The sequence below is a fragment of the Typopeltis vanoorti genome, chromosome 10, assembly GCF_054136105.1.
Source record: "Typopeltis vanoorti isolate ZY-2024b chromosome 10, IOZ_Tvanoo_1.0, whole genome shotgun sequence".
Classification (NCBI taxonomy): Eukaryota; Metazoa; Arthropoda; class Arachnida; order Uropygi; family Thelyphonidae; genus Typopeltis; species Typopeltis vanoorti.
The window spans coordinates 118,647,566-118,670,267 of record NC_143558.1 but is presented as its reverse complement, the minus strand read 5'-3'; the positions used below and the strand labels follow the sequence as shown (position 1 = coordinate 118,670,267).

General features: G+C 37.3%; 1 protein-coding gene across 1 annotated transcript in view; it reads right to left on the bottom strand.

The window, feature by feature from the left end:
- LOC150102734 (RNA-binding protein Pasilla-like) overlaps window positions 1–22,702 on the bottom strand; it is a 180,448-nt gene that overhangs the window by 36,481 nt on the left and 121,265 nt on the right. The window contains exon 3 of the mRNA XM_090399805.1: window positions 13,552–13,706. Coding sequence (XP_090255931.1) covers window positions 13,552–13,706 — 155 coding nt within the window. The remainder of the gene's footprint in view (window positions 1–13,551; window positions 13,707–22,702) is intronic.

The following is a 22,702-nucleotide window of genomic DNA, read 5'->3' as shown; positions in this document are numbered from 1 at the left end:
TAAAAATGATTGCAATTCCGTATGTAAGTGGCATCTCCAACAAGCTCGCCAATCTCCTCAAACAACACAAAATAAGAGTAGCATTTCAGCCTATAGATACTATTCGTAAACTACTAAGATCTCCAAAAGACAATCATCCTTTCTACAAATATGCTGGAGTCTATAATATTCCATGCTCATGTGGCTCTAATTACATCGGACAGACTTCGAGAAGCCTCGAAATCAGGCAAAAGGAGCACATTGGCTATGTCAAAAACAACAGACAGGACATTTCTGGCCTATCGTCTCATTTCTCCACTACTAACCAGGTCATCGAGTGGGACAAAAGCTGTTCCCCTTACTTAGAGGAAGATTACCATTCAAGAATGTTCAAAGAAGCAGCCACAGTCGCCTGTTCTACTGTGAACCTTAACGGAAATCAAGGCCTAATACTCCCAGAGATATGGAAAACCCTAATCAGAGCCTTAAAAACGGAGGAAATGAACTTTAATACAAATTACAGAAGGTTCTTCAGCAACAGCTAGCTGATCTTGTACACGCGATACGTGTTTCACTCACGTTCGATACTATTTTATTTGTAATTATTCTAGTCAGTTTTGCAGTTACGCATAATTGTGAGAGTGTTTAAACCTATATGTAAGTGCCCTGAAGAAGCCAACAGATAAGTGTGGCGAAACTAGTTGGTCCAGTTAATTAATAAAATTGATCAACACTTGATCGGTTAACCAAATATTATTATTTACTATTTAAGAGATTTTCATGCGAGTTTTTTGATCTGCTGTGAGCGTGTCACCCATCTTGTGCAAAGCTTATTCATTTGCAATTCTGCATGCAAAATATATTGTTCTTTTGAAATATGTTCTTTGAAATGTTGAAACACATTTTGAAAATTTGAAATATGTTCTTACACATTCTTTTGAAATGTCTATAGCCTCAGCAATTTCACGCACTTTGACTCACCGGTCATCCAATACCATATCGTGCACTTGATCAATGATTTCTGGTGTTACACTTTTTGGACGTCCTTCACGTGGATCATCTTCAAGGCCACGTTTAAACTCGGCAGCCCATTTCTCAATTGTCGAAAACGAAGGAGAAGAGTGGCCATAAACTTTTATGAACTTCGAATGAATTTTTTTCGGCGTTAAACCTTCTTTTACAAAGAATTTTATAATTGCATGATACTCGATTTTATCCATTCCAAGGGATGCAGACGACATTTCTGCCTCAGACAGCTGTATAAAACAAACTACTTGATAGAATGCCTTGCAATTTCACATGGATGCTTATGGTAGATGTACCAACTTGGAGAAAAAAATCTTGCTGATAGTGTTGCCATCCATGGTCGAGTCCAAGAACTTTTCAGATCACCCTCATATATATGTAGACATCCTTGCACACATTGGATAGATCCGAACCGGACAAACACAAAGTCAAAATCGTTCTCTCCTTGAACGATTTTGACTGAGAGCACTGAAAATTTCTTGGAATGAGAAAAAAAACTAATGAAGAGGTATTGAAGTTAAAGGGAACCAAAAGAACACTCATGGAAGACTTCATAAAGAGAAAGTGCAAGATGGCAGGACACACATTAAGAGGATCAGCAAGGAAAATGTCTCTGGAAATACCAAAGGGGAAAATTAGAGGGAAGATCTCCTGGTAGACCAAGAACTTCTTGGGTTGATAGTGTAAAGAAATGGATGGGTAACAAGAGCTTAAATGAGATCAAAAGAATGGCAGAGGATTGGACACTTTGAATACTATGATTGCTAACTTCCAAATTGGAGAAGCTACTTAAGAAGAACTCTGCTCCATTGTCTTTGATATTTTAGAAAACTCTGCTCTACAAGGATTCTTAAAAATCAAAAATAAATGCATCAAAAAATACAATAGTCTTTTGGATTCTATGCCGTGCCTCAAATTTAATCTCTTGATGCAGTAGTTAACCTGTTATCAAAAAGGCTTAACAAAGCTGCCATCAGCATCCTAAGTCTTGGCCATCATTTTGCTACTGTTGCTGCACCTAGACCTAATGTTAACATCAAATGTAGAATCTACAACTTAGCACTAGAGATAGTTAACAACATTAGGCTTGATCTTGCCAGTTTTCTTTCTAGTGTTTTGGCTCCTAAAAGAAATCTATCACCCTGGCAACTCAATGCTCTTAAGAAACTACATAAAAGATAACACCAGAACACTAGTCTTCACCAGAGCTGACAAGGGAAGTGCTACTATTACCTTAATGCCAGTGAATAGAACAGTAAAATGTATACCATTTTTAGAAACTGCTCCACCTGCAAACTTTTAGATTATAATCCCACTGAACTCAGATAAAGAAATTAAGATGTCTACTCAGAAGTTTCTTTCTAGCTTACTGACATCACAAAAAAAAAAAAAAAAAAAACTTCAGTTGCCATACCCTACCCCTGATATATGCCTCATCTTAAATCAAATATCAATCCCCCCCCCAAAAAAAATACACAGTAAATGCAACTGATTCCCCCCTGCTATAAATTATCCAAAAAGCAAAATCTCTTTCCCTGCAAAATCTCCAAACATTATGGTATAATTAAAACACTAACTAATACAGCCTATAACCTTTGTTTCAAAGAGGCCAGTATTGCAGCAGAACCCAATCATATACATCAGATCTTTCTATCTAATGACTACAGTTCCCAGTGTATAAAAAATATAAATAAATAAAATCAATTCTTTCTCCAATCCACGACATTCTCTTAGAAAGATTTCAGTAATGCTATCACCATCCCTTATGTCTGAAGCACATCAGAAAATATAGTCAAAATATTTTAAAGAAATACAGCCTTTGCACAACCTTCACGCCCCACTTAAAAATAGCTACCATTACTGCTCCACTAAGGATGAAATCTCTCAGTTTCTGTTGTATATAGAATTCCTTGTTCCTGCAAGCAGTGACAGAAATGTAATAAAAAATTTTTAATTTTCAACTTAACACACCGCCGCGCTTGGCCGCACGAAGGAAGACTTGGCTTCGAGTCTAGTCGGCGACTAGAGGAAATTTTTCTAAGCCTTTTTTCGACCGGTTCCCGAGTTAGTCGATCTCTGGCACAGGCAAGCAGGTTTTTCCTCCCGGAAACTCGGGTTTTTCGTCCTGTAAACTCAAGAAAATCGACCATAGAACCCACATTATTTCAGACATTAAATATATTGTGTTAGGGTTAGGGACTACGAGATGGCGGCACATTTGAGACGTCTCTCTTCACTGTGTGCCGCTTAATTAGTGATAGCCTTGGGCCATCTGTCTCTGATTGGGTACCAGTGGAGATTGAACTGCCCACTCAGTCTCCAAAAGTTAGATAGGGCTAAATGGCCTTGCCTACTCCCGTATACGGGAATAAAAAGGCGTTAGCTGATAGCTGATAGCCTTAATAGTGTCCACTACAATCTTCAGTCTACCAAACCCGACCTACTCTTTCTGTATCACCTCCCCCTAGAACTATGCATCTCAACCTTCCAAACTACACACTTTTTAACTCCTTTCGACCCAAGCTAGTGTCTGTGCATACATCTGCTCTGACATACGTTGTCAGAGAGCACCCAACCTAGAATCGACCTTCTCTGGTTATATCCCTTCCCCACTCAATCAAATTCATTTACTATCTCTATTGTTGTTTCCCTAATGCAACCAACCATAATGAGGACTTTAATTCCTCGCCTTAAAAACTGATTTTCTCCAGTCCCGCTTTCCCAACAGCAAAATTATCCTCCTAGGAGATTTTAATGTCCACAACACCAGCTGGCTTCCTCCTCCAGTTGAACAGATCATGGAGACAGAGATGCTGAAACATTTGCTGTGATTAAAGACCTTACACAACTTGGTCAGATGCCAACCAGAATAGCAAATAACCCAAACCACTCCCCAAACACCCTAGATCACTTCCTCACCAACGACCCTTCCAAATACACGGTGAATATAGTGCCTTCCCCCTAGGTAATTCTTACCACAATTGAGTGCTCATCTCCTCCCCCATGCAACAATGCTTACACAGTCACTCCCACACAAGAGTAGTTTGTCATTATAACAGCGCCAAGTGGGTCAGCATCCCCAAATTCTATGCCTCGTTCCCATGGTTGGACTATGCTCCAACCCAAACATATGCACTGAACTTATTACCAAAGTAATCCTCACTGGCATGGAAACATACATCCCCCACACTATTCTGAACTGCTATTCCCCAACTAAACTCTGGTTCTCCAAAAGATGTGCCAAGGCTGTACAAATGAAAAACCAAACATACCATAACTTGCTCAAATCAAGAACTCCATCCTCCTTCAGAGGTTATACTCAAGCCTGAAATAGATGAAAAAAAAAAAAGAAAAGAAAAGAAAAGCAATCAATACTTCCAAAATAGAGTTCAAAAGAGCAAAAAGCAGGAAACTAGCAGCCTGTCCAAATGGCAGCTGAGCCTTTTGGTTTTTTCCAAGCAATTGGTCATAACTTCTGTCCAACACTATGCCCCCCCCCCCATCATACCCAGATGGCTCTATTGTATTATCACCAACAGAAAAAGCCAATCTCCTGGATACACACTTTGCTTCTAATGTATGGATAACCAACAATGGCAAATGCTCTCTTACTCCACTGGTATCTATCCCACAACCTGGTCTATATTCAACCTATTCCCAAGAATGACGACAAATCACTGCCGTCCTATCTAGCTCACCTCAGTCCTATCTAAAGTAATGGAAAAAATCATCAATTCCCAACTCCTACACAGCCTTGAAGGCACCCACCTAATAAACGACCGCCAGTACGGAATTAGTCACTACCAATAAACAGGAGATCCGCTCACATGTCACCCATCTCTGTACAAATGCCATGGAGAAGTTTGGTGAATCTAAAGTGGTTAAATTTGATATCTTCAAAGCTTTTGACCGGGTCTGACACAAAGGTTTACTAAGCAAACTATCATCGTTTGATCTGTCTCAGGACTTCTGTAGTTGGATTGCCAGCTTTCTGTTTAGATGCACACTATTGTGGTGGTGGTGGATGGTTTCTTATCTTTCACCATTCAACTAATGCCAGGGTTCCACAAGGTTCTGTCCTCTTACCAACCTTCTTCCTGCTATATATCAATGACCTACTTCAGTTGAATTCCAACCCAATATACAGTTTTGCAGATGACAGCACATTGCACTCCTCTATTTCATTTGATAAACCTTACTCTATACAACACACCTCAAATAACAGAACATCAACCACCACCTCCCTCAATTCTGATCTCCAAGCCATTCTTCAATGGGGTTCAGATAACCTCATCAATTTCAATGCTAATAACACCTAGTTGTCTTATCGCTCATAAAAATAAAAAAAAAAGAACCATTATCTCCCAGTACTTTTTTTTTTTTTGACAACACCCAAATTGTCACTGAGGGAGTTAGAGGCTTTGTTTGAATATCTTATTTATGCAAGCCATTATTCTTCAATTCTGAACTGTCAGTTACACTGAAGATGATCTGTAAGTTTAAGAGATTGAAATACCTGGTTAGATTAGTAATAAACTTCAAGATTTCATAAAGCATTTTTACCAACTTTTCAGTTTTTTTAAGTTGCTAGATTAATTTCTTATTTATGATAAGATTTACATGATCTGGCAATCTTGCTTTGTCATTAACTGATTAACAGAGAAACTTCGTCCAAATTTTTTGGAATGCTATGGTTACATTCAAATCATGTTTTATAAGGTTAAGTTAGCATTCAATCCTCTCCTTTTGTAAAAATCCATGCTTACAATTCATGCCTTGCATCATAAAATTCGTTCTCATGAATTTCTTATAAAGAGTCCAACATAAGTTTTTCTAACTATAACTGAAGTATAAAACAAAAAAGTTCTGTTACAATAAATATCACTGTAATTTGATTTAAAATACACAGACATTCATTTAAATTGGATTACCTTATTTGAATTTCTGTGAACAATACTGACAATTTTAAAGAATTGAAAGTTAGTGAGAACAAATGGGGAATTTTTTTTAGAAAAAAGAAAGAAAGAAATGGTTATATTCTGAACACCATGTTCTCTACCAATGTTCCAGTTCATCCCACAGATGTTCAACAGGGTTGAGATCAAGTCTCTGTGGAGGCCAGTCAAGTGTTGTGACAGTCATGTCTACATGCATGTTACAGCAGCAGTCTTATGACATGGTGCAATGTCTTACTGAAAGAGACAATGGCCAGTTCCATAGAAATGCCACAAAGTAGGATGCATTGCATTGTACAGAATGTTCAGATACCTCTCTGAGTTCAATGCTCATTGCACCACAAACAGAAGTCCAGGGTCAAACCAGGAGAAACAGGACTCTACCATCAAACCGCCACTTCCGAATTTCATAGCTGGGGTTACGCACTCTGGTAAGAGATGTTCACCAGGCATCCACCACACCCACACTTGTCCATCTGCTTGGCTGATGGTGTAGTGTGATTCGGCTCTCCATAACACAGCTGTCCAAGCTTTCATATCTCACTGTACATACCCTTTGCACCACTGAAGATGACACTGCAATGCGATAACGTGGGGCTTGTATATTGCGGTCGTACCATGGAAAACCATGTTGTGAATCTCAGCACTGAATGTTTTTCTTCAGATTCATGTTCATCGATGCCCAGAACTCCACATTCAATATAACAGCCAATGAATGGTGATTTTTTACATTTTTTTCTTCGTAGCACTGTACATTCATGGTCAGTGAGTGTGGTAGATCGTCCATTGTGGGTAGCACTTGAGGTTGACTCCCTGTGTTCCATCTCGATATGATATCACTATTTGTTGACTTGGGATGGCCCAATTTGTCACAAATTTTCCAAACACATAGGCCTGAAACATGGCATCCTATTACAATGTCTCAATCAAACTCCATCAGTTTTCTTCTCACAACCAGTTCACCTAGACACAGTTGCATTAACTTGGGAGCATCATATTCCTCCAATCTATCTACATCGGCTACAAACATGTGTGACTCGTCACATGGCACGATGCACCTTGTCCATCGGAGGGGGGGGGGGGTGTCTCTTGACTTCTTCCAAACAGTTATTTCCATGGTGCTGTTTAGCAGATCTAGCATGTTCCTATATCCCTATTTCTGCTAAACATACAATAAATGAAGCAGCTGCCCAACATACATCTGTAGTTGAATTGCTAACTCTTTCATTCCACCTATCTCAGATCTGTGGAAGAGCTTTCCTTATTCCCCATAGACCACAACGTGTGTACACACACACACACACACATTAGATGATGACCTTAATATGAAAGTCAAATATAAGTAGGTCATTTAATTTTAAATTCAAATTATTACTTCAACATAGTAGCAGTAGTCTCTATAATTCTGTCATAATGAATGATGATGAGCACTGTAACAATGAAATAAAGATGGAACTTTTGTGCTGAAACCTCCAAGTAAGCATGTCATGGTGCTGACTACTAACACAAAAAAACACCATATATTACTTCAATTTTTGCAGGTTGAAGGTACAGCAGGTGTTGAACCATTCTCAAAATGTTATTGAGTATACAGCATGCACTCAATGTAACAAAAAAAATCATAAAAAAGCACAAATAAACTAGTCCAAAAATCAATTTGAAGCAGCATGCTTTATTAATGATGCTGTACTTTATTAATGTATTATTAATAATACATGGAATGACTATTATGGATACTCCATGGAGTCAAAAGACTCATCGTGGGAGACCAACTCTATCCATTAACACAATACCTATCATACATGTACATCTCCTTAAACTTATTCCCTGTTCGGGTGCCCACTACCACCTCCCTCTGGCAATCCATTCCAGTTAGAGAACCCAGTCTGCACACCTTAATAAACACACTCTTAAACAACTTCCAAGTGTGAGCTCTTGTGACCCCATATATTGAAAAATTTCCTTTGTGTCAATCTTATAGAACCCCTTTAGTAACTTTTAAGTTTCTATCAAGTCCCTCTCCTCTGCCTGTCAGCCACTCTACAACCCACACACCTTCAATCTATCCTTACATAGGGAACATTCCACAGACCTGTCACGAGCTTGGTCACTCATCTCTGAATCCTCTCCACCACCTTCCAATCCCCTAGAAATGCAGATGACCAAATCTGTGCACAGATTTGGTCACCATGTGAGTGAATCATAGCTGTCTAAAGAGGGATAATAACCTCTCTATCTTTAATTATTGAAATGTTCTTCAACATCCAAGTAATCCTCTGAGCTATTTTGCAAACTCTTCAAATTTCTTCCCACCATCACCCCCAGATCCCTAGCCTCATCAATTGTAAACCAGTACCAACGATATGATATGAAGCATGTAATCCTTTCATCCCAGTGCATTACCTTGTATTTTACAACATTAAATTGACAACCACTGTCCTTTGCCCACACTGCAATTTATTTAAGTCATCCTGAAAAATATCTATATCATCTTTATCAATTATCGCCCTTCCCAGTTTTGCACCATCACCAAGCAACTGAATACTGTCCCCCCTCTAAATCTTTTGCTATATCATTAATGTACAAATTAAAGAGTAGTGGTCATAGTACAGAGCCCTGAGGCCATTTACTGGTCACCCTCATTTGCATTGATTCTGCTCCACCATACACCACTCTCTGATGTCTGTATAAGCCACTCCCTATCCATGCCACCAACTTCATATCTATTCTCATTTGCTGCAACTTCTTATATAATAATTTTCTATGCGGTATTCTGTCAAATGCCTTTGCAAAATCTAGCAGTATGATAGTGTAGCCATTTCCTTTATCCAATTCCATTGTCAACTTATTATAAAATGTAAATAAATCTAGGATTACTAAAGTGTCCATCTATACAAGTTCTCAACTTTCCCCTTTAAGATTTTCCTCATCTGTTGCTTTGAGTTGATGGCACGAATTGTCAAAACTAGAACTCCATATTCAAACAGTAATCAGGGATGTGCGGAAAACCTGACACTGAAAGCCAAGCTCTTCAGACTAACTTAGTACTCTCGAATACTTTTTTATTTTTTATTTTGCTCCTGCACATGACAGATTATTTGAAAACCTATAGTACATTTTGTACCATGGGATAGGCTAAGAATTTTTTTCCCCCTATTTTTATCAATTTTTATTTTTATTTATTTTTTGTATTTTTAATTTAATTTTTACACAGTCCAGAAACTCTGCTCAAGAGACCAAACATAGAACTTTTTCAAGCTACATCAGGCCTCCAATAAGCAGGCCAGTGGTCTCACACTGGGCAATGAAATTCATCTTCCACCTAAAATTTACATTCTAATATCACTTAATTTATGTACTAATTTTTTTTTGTTCCCCTCCAAATGAGTAATAATAATAATTCAGCTCAAAAATTTTCTGAGCTGAGGAGGCAGGCATATCTTCTAAGTGAATAGAATTTTTCACTCTCAGTGAGGCAAATATTGCAGAACACTGGATAGAGTTCTGGTTCTTCTGATCAAATAAGTTAGCTAATTCAAAAATTAGCTAACATGCATCCTTTTGGATGATGCCGTAAGGCATGCTCAATACTGGTTATGATATTATTAAGCTTGTATATATGCAATGTAATAATTTTTATTGTCAATTTTTTTTTTAATTTTCTAAATGATAGTTTAATCTGCAAGTTCACAATGAATACTGTACACTGTCCAACATTTTCAGAGAGGAGGAACTGTTCACAAGCAGAGACAGCAAAATACTCCTTATCATTATGAAATTGAAGAAAAAATTTATTCCAAGCAAATTGGAGTACAATTTATTCACAAGGGGTTGGCATCAAGTGCTACTAAGAGAACAAATATAAGTAGCTTGATACAATATGAGATTACATAATTAAAAATAGTATTATTCAAATTACTATGCTGAATTTAAGATATACTGGAGCCATTACTGATAAATCAGTGAACTATATTTTCAACAGATATTACTGTAGCAAGACAGTAATATTCTAGCAATGAACTCTAAGCCATTCAAATAACCAATGAAGCTACAAACCACCAAACACAAGTGAGAGGAGACTTAATGGAATAAAACAATGTGCAGAGGAATCTGACTTTCTAATTAAAACAAAGCATCGCAATGGCCGTTGAGAGGTGTTGCTGTCATGTGATCCCTGCCCAATGATCAGAATGTTTAAGTGAAAGAATAACAATCAAGACTGGATAACTGGCATGAGTGAACATAACTCTCACCGAGGCAAACAATGCAAAAGACACTGGATAGAGCTCTGGTTCTGCTGATCAAATAAATTAGCTAATTTACAAATTAGCTAACATGATCCTTTTGGATGATGCCATAAGGAATGCTCAAGTGGCCCCTCCTTTAAATGTGGAAACTTGGCATCACACACGGCATGACCTACATATAGAACATAGCGAAATAGCTCTCTAGTGATCACATTGTTAGAGCTGCAAGGAGGCAGTAAAATCCAAACGCTTCTCACCTTGTGAGGTACATACTGTGATACTGTATGTACCTCACACGTTGAAAGACACTAGCTGAAGTTGCCGAGTCTCAAACAATGGTGGACTCGTTGGATTGGGTTGGCAGTTTCAAAGGGATGAACCCAGTGGTTCTACTGATGACAAGTTGCAGAAGTGATCTCCTTTAGGTTATAGAATAGTGTCTAAAGCATGCTGGACAGGTATTAGGATAGGAGAAGGTAGTTAAGCTAGCGATTAAGTCAGGTCAGGGGATAGTCATATGCATTATCAAATAAATCAGATTAAAGTGAGTGTTCGACTAGCCGAATCCACAGGCCTGACTTGGCATTAATGAGGTGACAGATTCCCTTGCTGCATCTATGGTTGATTGTTCTGAGATCATATTGGAGTGGTGGGGTGCACTGCACTTAAACCCATGCTTCACATATATAGAGGAACGATTGCCTTCAGGTCTTAAATGTGAGATGACAACTGAATGCCTCTAAGTCAGAATCCTATCTATCCACTGCAGTGATATATGTACCTCACACGTTGAAAGACAGCACTAGCTGGAGTTGCTATCATGCAATCACTCTGAAGATGAGGATACTAGAATCAAAACATTACGGCAGCTGTTGAGACTATGCAGTCACTGCTTCCTACACTGCACCATTCAGGTGTGATGTGCACACAGAAAATTGTCCACAGACAATCTAGGTACTGGTCTGGGGGTGTCATGCTTAGAAGAGTAGCCCCTATACTGTGATCTATTGAGACTCATCTTCATCCTTTACTCAAAAATCGCCAACTAAATTAACTTCAAATGATGTGGTTGGGGGGGGGGGGCTTTGATGTGATATCACTATTTATCAATATACTTTTACAAGATACTCAACTTTTAAAGAAAAAAAATTTTTCTTTATTATTAATTAATTAATTTGCTATGCAGTGTGGATATTCATTCACAAAGGGGAAATATCAACAGATTGTAGAATGACTTGTTAATATTTGCCCAAATTACAGACAGCCTTATCTTACCAAACTTGGCTAATTTAGATACTGCTTGTTATGATCAACAGATTTTATTATCATACTTTCTGTTTCATATTTGCTACTGCTATATGGATAATGTGTTTGCCAGCTGAGAATGGTTCAGAGAATGAAAAAATTTCCTTCCCAATATCAACAGAATCCATTAGTGCACCAAATTTATCATAGAACTCGAAAATGAAAATATACCTTTTTCAGATTGCCACGATCGCATTTCAGATGAATCTCTGATTTTTCAATCTACAGGAAATCTACTATCACCAGAAAATAATATCATGTGGACTTCCATAATCTACTGTTAAGTGAATACTAAAGAATTATCTTTCTAAACGACCATCTGATATGAACAAGATGATTATTTCATGTTAAAAATTTCTGAAAAAGTTGCTCTTATTTTAAAAAATTCCAAATTTTCTACTTCCTCCTTCCTGTTCAAAAACTTGCTTCCTTTTTTTTTTTCTTACTTCAAAAGACAAAGCATCCATGGCATCTTCCTGGTGTAATAATGCTTTCCTTGTTCATGTGGCTCACAACTGCTATTGTCAAACTAATAATACTAGACATGAAAAACAATATGAAGCATATCAATTTCTATGAACTTGAAATGTCTAGATTAGGCAACAAGGTACCAATAAACAGAGATCATCATACTAAATGGCAGGACATCACAATCAATCTGTTCTTTTAAAATCTCAAGGTTATTCAAAGAAACCTATGAAGATTTTTCACATCAGCCGAAATCTCAATTAAGCATAACATGTTAACATTTTATATTTGAGTAGTTATCTGAAAAATGAACATTTAAATTTAATATTTTTCTGTTATTATATAGCAAACAAAGATGTCGCTATCACTTTAAATGTAACTTTTTTTTAAATTTAAATTGCTACACAAACTATTCTTTAGTCTCTGTTCAGAGGGCATATGCAAAAGAGCTAAAACAGCACACAGGATTACCTTGTTACTGTAGAACACCCTGACAAGTAGATATAAGCAGGTTATTGTTCCTCTTTATAAGGCATTAATAATATGTCATCTGGGTTATTGCAGATGAATCTGGTTCTTGGAGATGTGGAATGGATTTAGAGGCAAGTTTGTGGGATGCTTCATATGAGGAGAGATTAAAATATTTGTGGGTTACAGAAGTTGGTTATCAGGCCGATGAGGGTGGGGGAAGATATAAGTTGCTTAGGGAGTTTCATAAGACTGATGCAGAGGAAATATTTCTGAACATGATTAATGTGAGAAAAACTAGGGAGCAATTGCTAACCACAATTATTTAATTGTGGTTAGCAAGGGTGTGAAGACTAGATTTTTTTGCATGGTGAATGAGTGGGATGATTGCTAGTTAGTTGTGAGTGTTTTGTCAGTGATTGAGTTCAAATTAAAATACAAGAGGAATTTTAGGGAATTTCCTAAGACTGATGTGGAGGAAATATTTCTGAACATGACTGATGTGAGTCAAGCTAGGGATTATCTCTAGAAATTATGTAAGTGTAGTTAGCAAGGGTGTGAAGACTAGTTCTAGATTTTTTTTTTTTTTTTGCTTGTAGAGTGGTGAATAAGTAGGATGAATTGCCAGTTGTGAGTGCTTTGTCAGTGAATAAGTTCAAAGCAAAATACAAGAGGTATTATACAGGTACTGATGGTTAGAGGACCTCCTGCAATGAGTGGATGGACTGCATGGAGGTGCCATATATAATAATATTATTATTATTGTAACAGTATCCAAATGTTATTTCAAATTCAATAGACACTTTGCATCCATGTAATAATATGCAAACAAGTCAAGGCCAGTACAGAAGTTACCATTTGTAATAATAAAACTATCACTTCACACTGTATTACACGAAATGGTTGAAAAGTATATAGAGCTTGTCAATGGATTAATATTATGCCTGTAAAAACAAACTGCTTTACATTAAATTAATTTTTAAAATAATTTTCATTGTGATCAATTATATGTGGAAAGGAGTTGGAGAATTATCACAGGCTGGTGTAAACATGCATTAATAATGAAAACTTACATGTTTATTAGTACAGCCAAATATCCTCACCTGCTTTTCTCTCTCTGCGGGCTGCTTATGATCAAAGTCTATTGCCATCTTAGCATTGGGATCTGGCTTTTCTTTAATTTTTTCCATAATAAAGTCATGGATATGTATAACTCCTTCTACACTTCCAGTAATAAGACACACTCTTTCTGTTGTACCTATATTAATAATGACAGAAAATTTTAATAACATTTACATTTCATTAATTAAATGATAATCTCCAAGGATATTCATTATCAGTTGAAAACTTTTTCAAAAGTTTCCATATGCAAATGATGGACTATTTAATACATTTTAATATTTTATGACAAAATAAAAAAGCAATATTTAGTAGGGAAAAAAGCCATAGGCTAGGAAATGTGGAGATGAAGAAATGTATAAGCAACTTGGATTAGTAAATAAGGGAAGGGATGATCAGAATGGGTGATTTTAATTATAGTAATACAGACAGGAATGAAAAGATAGCATTTAGGTGTAAGGAAAATTAATTGGAGTCTTTGAGAGACATCTTAAGCAGTATGCAAGGGGAGGGCATGTGAGGATCGAGTCTCACATCTAATAATTTCATCAGAGGTTGCAATTGTGAGTGGAGTGGCACTCCCCTCACCAATCCCAGTTGGTGAGAGCGACTATGAGATGATCATATGGGTAATGGCCAGCCATATGAAAACTTCTGAGAAAATGATATATGTGTGGAACTATAAGGCCAATGATCATGGGATGCTTAGGAGACCGAGCTATAGTACGGAATGAGGGGTTACATGGGAGGAGCTACATGCTGCTTGGGAACTGACCACGAGATATTTACCATCAGTATGTAAATGTGTCAACTGGATGAATGAAGGGATTAAATTAAGCCTGAAATGTGGAAGAAAAAGAAGAGAAGGTATTATGGAGACAGTACAAAATGAATAATGGTAACATTCAGTTGCATGAGGAGTAATAAAGAGCAGGCCAGGAAGGTGACTTAGTTGATAAGGGCAGCAAAAGTACAGTGTGAACAGAAATTAGCAAATCATGCCAAGAAAAATCCTAGAGTTTTTTCAACATGTTGGAAGCAGAAACAGTGATAATAGTAAGATGATGTTAATGGATGAAGATGGTAAATTGGACTGCTGCAAAGGACACAGTAGGAATTCAATGAATTCATAAGGGTATTTCGTCCTCATCAGTATGAAATCGTGAGAATGAGAAGCTCTAGTGTAGAGGGTGGCTTAACTGTGAGCAAGCAGGAGGTATGAGGGTAGTCTGAAAAGTTCTCATCCTCGACCATAATAGATGGCAACACTATTCGCAATATTTTTTTTTCTAAGTTGATACATCTGTCATAAGCATCCATGTGAAATTGCAAGTCATTCTATCAAGTAATTTGTTTTATACAGCTGTCTGAAGCAAAAGGGTTGTTGGTATCCCTTGAAATGGGTGCCATGCTTGATCACAGCAGATCAAAAATGCACTCGCATGAAAATCTCTGAACAGTGCTTGGTGCGTTTTATTAATTAAAATGACTTTTAATTAATAAAGGTACAGATATTTCATACTAAAACTAATAGTACATCTTCAGTGTCACACAAACAGTTATAGGAATGGAATTTATCTTAAAGATTAATTATTCTTTTCTATCATTTCCTAGCATGCGGCAACAATTGTATTTTAATAGGTGATCCACCGAATGTTCATTACTTGTATTCCATTCCTATAACTGTTTGTGTGATACTGAAGATGTACTATTAGTTTTAGTATGAAATATTTGTACCTTCATTAATTAAAAGTTATTACTGTGGTCTTACGTGTTCTTTTAATAAAGAAGACAAAGTCGGTTCCATCAACAGAAAAGGTCATGGCATTGGCGTTTTGGGATGCTAAAGGCATTTTGTTTATTAATTATCTTGAAAATGGTAAAACAATAACCAGGGAATATTATTCTGATCTTTTAACCAGACTACACGAAAAAATTCATAAGAAAAGACCCAGCTTAAAGAAGAAAAAATCATCTTTCATCAGGACAATGCACCTGCCCACAAAGGTGTTCTGGCAAAGGAAAATTAAGGAATCTACACAATGAATTGTTGGAACATCCACCCGAAAATACTATTCAAAATGTATAATTTTGAATAGTATTTTCGAAGCATGTGATATTAAGCTTTGTTCGATGATTTACGCACTAGTTTGCATTATTTACTTTAAGAATGGGTATGATAGAGCATCCTGTGAAGTCTTTGGGAATGATCCCTGTTTCATATATGCAATGAGTGAAATCGCACTGTTGAGCGGAGCGATACAAAGAGCAAAGCGGCAGCTAGAGCATATGAACAAAAGTCTACTGAGTGTACTAGCCAATAATAAAAAGTAGGATAGGAAAAATAACAGTATGAGTGTGAACGTAAACAAAATGAAGGAGAGAGTGCTGTATGGTGATTCGCTAGTATGAGGTGTGTTAGTAGAGGATTTGACAAAATCGCACCAACCTGGTGTGACCATCAAAGACGTAACTGAGTCTATTAGAGAGCAAAAGGAAACAGTGAAAGAAATTATTGTTGTGACAGGTACGAATGATTTGAAAGAAGATAAAACGGAAATGATAGAGGACCTGAATGAATTGTTTGAGGTAGCAAAAGAAAAGAGTGAGAGAGTTAGGATGATTAGTCTTTTGCCACGGTATGACAGTGAAGTGTTTAAAAGGAGGGCCATAATTACAAATGACTTTATGCGTGGGTTATGTATGACGAGTAGTGTGGAATTTGTGGACATGTGCAGTGAGTTCGATGGGCGAAAGGATCTATATAAGATGGACGGCTTGCATTTGAATGGATTTGGTGTAAGGAGACATGTAAAAGTGTTGTTGAATGAAGTGGATGTGCAGAATCAGGGAAACTAGATTTATTAGGGGGGGGGGGGTAGATATGCAGACCTTAGGGAGGCAGTTGAGTGCATGAATGCGTAAAATATGCCTGGGGGAATAAGGACAACAAATCAGAATGGGATAGTTAGTATAAGGCATCAAGGTAGGGATGAGGCTAATGGGGGTCTGAAATTCATGTACACTAATGCTAGGAGTATTAGGAACAAGAAGGAAGAATTTTTGGCCATGGTTGGCACTTCCAGACCACAGGTTACTGGCATTAGTGAAACACGGCTGACTGTAGATGATATTGCTAGTGGGATTGAATGTGATGGGTATAGTGTGTTCAGGAATAACAGGGAGAATAAAATGGGGAGGGAGTATTGTTGATGATAGCTGATGAGCTGCAGCCAAGGAGAATAGAAGTTGAATTGCAGGATAGAGAAAAGAGTACATTTGAGGCCATTTGGTGTGAGATTGTGGCCACAGAACAAAATATACAATTGGGTGCTGCTATAGACCAGGTGATGGAAAAGATGGTGGAAATAGTATGCACAAGCAAATAGAAGAAATGAGTGGAAGGAGGGTAATTATTATGGGAGATTTCAACTATGGTTGCATTGATTGGAGTGAGAAGAGGACACACAGGAGGAAGGAATTGGATTTTTATGGTTAATAAGGGATAACTATCTGCAACAGCATGTAATGGAAAATACTAGGGAGTCAGAGAGTACTTGACCTAGCAATTGCATCTGAGGATTAAGCCTGAGCTGCAAAAAAAGAATTTAGTTTAATCCTTTATCCAAGTGTGAGCAAACAAAGTTTGCGCCTGAAAGTATCTTCAGGACTGGGTTAAGGTGGTATAACACCAGGGCAACTCATTGCAAAGGTGGAGCAAGCTACCAACACTCCTATCTCAGTATCTCCTATAACTTGCTAATGCTTCTGCCTGGTATCTCTACTTGGGCCTGGCTCCCACTGAAGAGACCTCAATAAAGGTCGAAACTAGTCTGAGTAGTGGCCCTTCCCTTAATGCATAACATTAGACATATCCGCAAGGAGATGTGTTTTGCATTATAAGAGAAACTGAGATAGGAGTGTTGGTAACTTGCTCCACCTTTGCAACGAGTTGCCCTGGTGTTGTACCACCTTAACCCAATCCTGAAGATACTTTCAGGTGCAAACTTTGTTTGCTCACACTTGGATAAAGGATTAAACTAATTTTATTATATTAAACTATGGAGGGAATTTAAGGAGAAAGGTGATCAGCAGGCACATGAACGGTATAAAGTGCAGGCCAGAAGAGTAACGAGTGTGGTAAGAAAAGCAAAAAAGGATTACGAAAGAACATTGGCCACGCAGGCTAAAGAGAATCCTAAACAGTTTTTTCGATATGTTGCAAGTAAAAGAAAAAATGTATATGGCAGAATGATTTTAAAGAATGCCGATGGTATGGAGGTAACCAAATCAGTTGATATAGTTGAGTTACTGAGTGAGCCCTTTGCAAGAATATACCATCCAGGTGGTGACACTGCAGAAATGAATGAACCAATAGATTATACGGGAGTTGTGGTGAATGAAGTGGAGGTGAGTAGTCTATTGCATAACCTCAATGTCAATACATCTGTGGGATTAGATGGTACGTCAACTCGTATCGTACGTGAAGTGGCTAAAGAATTGTCAGTACCCTTGACCATTTTGCTTAATTTGAATCTTGGGTCTGGGTTAGTCCCGAGGGGGTAGAAAGGGGGGAAAATAGTTTCACTGCATAAAGGAGGTTCCAAAACTGCTGTTGTAAATTACTGACCGATTAGCATATCAGGAATTGTTGTCAAGGTGTTGGAGAAATTAGTCAAAAGAATACAGGATTGGATAGATGAAAATGAGACATTGTATGGGGGACAACATGGTTTTGTGAAGGGTAAATCATGCCTCAGTAACTTGCTCACGTTTTATAACACAGTGACAGCTGAACTGGATAAGGGTAATGGGTTTACAGTGATTCTACTGGACCTTACCAAGGCCTTTGACAGGATACCACATGGAACTCTAATCAGTAAACTGGAGCAGATGGGGATGGATATGGGGTTGGTGAGATGGATAGGAGGGTGGTTGATGGAGAGATACCAAAGAGTGGTTTATTTAGGAGTTGAGTCCAAAAGACGGCTTGTGACTAGTGGTGTGCCGCAGGGCTCTATTCTTGGACCACTACATTTCAATTTATTCATCAATGATATAGCAAATGATCTGAGAGGAGGTCTTCACTTGTTTGCTGATGATGCAAAGTTGGGTAAAGCAATTGTGAGTGCACAGGATGTCAAACTTTTACAGGATGATTTGGATGGTTTGGAGGACTGGGCTAGGGAAAATGGATGTCAATTTAATGTGACAAAGTGTAAGGTTATGCATTTTGGGATAAAAAGAATAGCAGCAGTATATCACATTGGTGGAACTGTACTCCAGGAGATTGATGAGGCCAGGGATTTGGGAGTGTTGGTGGATAGGGAATTGAAGTTTATTGGGCACATTGCATAAGTGGCTAAATCAGCTCATCAAATCACTTGGCTTCTGAAAAATACTTTAACAAGCAGAGTCAAACAAGTTATTGGTCCTCTGTATTGAGCCTTAATAAGACCCCATCTAGATTACTGTGTGCAGATATGGGTGCCAGGGTTTCTTCTTGATGGGGAGGAGGTAGAGAGGATCCAGAGACGAGTGACCAAGATGATAGCAGGTCTGTGGAATGAACCTTATGAGAACAGGTTGAAGATTTGTGGGTTGCAAAAATTGGTCGATAGGCGGAAAAGGGGTGATATGATTGAGACATTCAAATTACTGAAGGGGTTTCTATAAGATTAATCCAGAAGATATTTTTGAGAATAGGACTGGCGGCCATACATGGAAGCTGGGCAAGAATGTGGTTAGCCGGGGAGTTAGAGCTAGATTTTTTACTTGGAGAGTGGTGAATGAGTGGAATAAGCTGCCAGAGTCTGTTGTGGGTGCTACGACCGTGAATGAGTTCAAGGCGAGGTATGATAGATACTGTGTGAATCTCGAATAGTTGTTCTTGACATGATGTTAAGGCCTCCCTCGATGAGTCTTTCAACTCCTTGGAGTTGCCCGGAATAATAATATCTCGAAAAGGTATGACTTAGTTATGTTTCCTGAGTATTTTATTAATTCTGAAGGGATGTTATCAATGCCTAGTGCCTTGTTGGTTGCCAATTCATTCAGTGCACATTCAAATTCATCTTTTAACATTGTTTGACCAATTTCTTCCACAATAAGTCTTGTTTCATCTTCTATAGCCTTGGCGTCTAGATTTTTTTCACTATATAGATCTTCTAAGTACTTCCATCTTTCCAAAATTTCTTCCTTATCTATAAGTATGTTCCCCTGTTTATTTTTGATAACTGTACTTCTTGTCTTGTTTTGCTGGCTTATTCCTTTTATAATGTTATAAGCTTTATCGATTCTCCCAGTCTTTGTTAGATCTTCTATTTCTTTACCTTTCTCTGTATATACACTTTCTATTTATCATATTTTTTATATGTTTATATGTTTATATTTGTCTTTGCTTTCTTCTTTTAGGGAGGTTTTGTATTTCTTTCTTTTATCTATCATACACATTATCACAGAACCTTAACGGAGCTTCCACTTAACAGATCCTTTTACGATTAAGTCAATTTTTTTCTCCTCTCTAAGTAATCCCTATAATCAATGAACTCTAATTTTCCATGTTTTATCTATTAGATGGCATATGGAAGTTCTATATAGAGCATGCCACTTTTATTTCTTCATCACCAGTGTACTATATGTCTGTAAAGTCAAACTTGTCATAAAGGTCTGCTCTATGTCCTACAAAGTTGATTATATCGCACACTAAAATCATTAATGTATTCATGCTTATGTGCTCATTGAAGCTCATTATGGTTTAATGGAATGAAGATGTTACAAGGAAAGAATTAAAGATTTAATGGGTCCAGTGTATTTTGTCTGTCACAGAGACATCATCTGGGATACAATACAGGAATAGTAATAGCACACAAACCACACAAAAGATAAAGGGAATATGTTACTAGAATCTTAAAGTTGGAAAAAAAAGGGCACTCTCTACAGGTCACTAGTAGGCAGCCTTAGCTGTTGGATGGGAAGTCTAAGAATTACTGTTTACCAGATCTTGGGAATTTTTTTGGGGGGGAATACTAGATCTTCGGGGGGGGGGGGAGAATCCACTCACTGATACTTATAAATTTATCAACCAAATTCACAACTTGCTACCTGGCATATATGAAGTACCATGTTCATGTAACTTGTATATAAACATTCATGTTGATATAAAGAAAGTGCCTAAGCCCTACTACATAGACCTAATCTTAAGATAAGGTTATTTATAGTTCTTCCTGTTTGTCCAAAGTACAACAAGTTACATGAACATGGCACTTCATATATGCCAGGTAGCACGTTGTGAATTTGGTTGAAAAATTTATAAGTATCAATGAGTGGATTCCCCCCCTCCCCCAATAATTTTTGCCAAACATTCAGAGATGCCTTTTATATAAGGTATAGGAGTCATGTGGGCTTCTTGTCTGGGTTGATTTGTAGGAGAGTGGTTAATTATTTTTTGGGTTGTTATTGGATTATACCCATTTAGTAAGGCTGTTTCCTTTGATAATTTCCAATTCTTGTTTTAGAGATTTTTCAGAAGATTCTAAAGTAGGAATATGGCAAGGCACTATTACAAAACTATGTAGTAGTGCCTTGGGGCTACAGATGCTGATGGCTGTTTTATCAAGTTATTTACAAGAAAGATTGATAACTTGAAGAGGCTGAATCTATTGTGAATAATTAGAACTATGAATGTTGTCGTATTTCATTGTGCTTGTTCTTTATTTTTGAAATTCTTTATAATCAGATTTATAAGTAATATCAGAACACAAGAAATATATCTGCTAATACAATTATGGTTAGACAAGTCTAGCTGAACATAACTTGGACAAATGAAAAAAACTATTTGCTACATTACAGCAAATACAAACTTTGTTTACTTTTTATTATTTTTTTGAATATCAACAGATTGTAGAATGACTTGTTAATATTTGCCCAAATTACAGACAGCTTTATCTTACCAAACTTGGCTAATTTAGATACTGCTTGTTATGATCAGCAATTTCAAAAACTAATCAACTCTCAATATGGTTGTGTGAAACTTCCCAAGATTTGGGGAACAGTAATTTTTAGACCTACCACTCGACAGCTAAGGCTGCCAACCAGTGCCCATAGAGGATACACCTCTTAAGACTTGAGATTTTCAGTCTAACATTTTCTCCCTATTTTTTGTGTGGTTTAAATGTATTATTACAATACTCATGTGGTTATATTCCTGATGAGAACATTCCAATATCTGTTTCATAAGCTGTCCCAATGATTTCTTTCAAAATGGTCATGAATGAATTTATCCTAATAGGAGAAGCATCCTGTGGCTTACATATCAAATTAAAATCTTGTATATTATATTTGACAAGAAATTATATTCTTGTTTTTCCCTTAGCAGAAGCAAACAACAACAACAAAAAAAATTGGTGAAAGTATCCTGTAATTTAAAACACACATTCTAAGAATGCACATATTGTCTTGCATTATATTCCTTATAGGGAGTTGAAGTTTAGGGGGCACATTGCAAAAGTGGCTAAATCAGCTCATCAAATCACTTGATTGCTGAAAAATACTTTAACAAGCAGAGACACAAGTTATTGTTCCTCTATATCGAGCCTTGATAAGACCCCATCTAGACTACTGTGCCCAGATATGGGCACCAGGGTTTCTTCTTGATGGGGAGGAGGTGGAGAGGATCCAGAGACGAGTGACCAACACTCGTCTCTCTAAGACCAAGACTGCAAATATTATCATTTGCAGGTCTGTGGAATGAACCTTATCAGAACAGGTTGAAGATCTGTGGGTTGCAAAAATTGGTTGATAGCCAGAAAAGGGATGATATGATTGAGACATTCAAATTACTGAAGGGTTTCAATAGGATTAATCCAGAAGATAAATTTTTGAGAATAGGACTGGTGGTGGGAGGACTCAGCACACTAAATAACTATCAATGATAGTTTTTAGTGTGCTGAGCTGTGCATACTTTTGGATGTGTATGCAGTTATACATTATGAGATTTCCCATAATGTATAGCTGAATTTAATACCTCCAATCTTGATATCAAGTTGAATGCAACTTTCCTTCATAACGTGATTGATCCACAGGTATGATGAATAAAATTTTAGAAATGAAATAAAATATTTTAGAAATAATAAA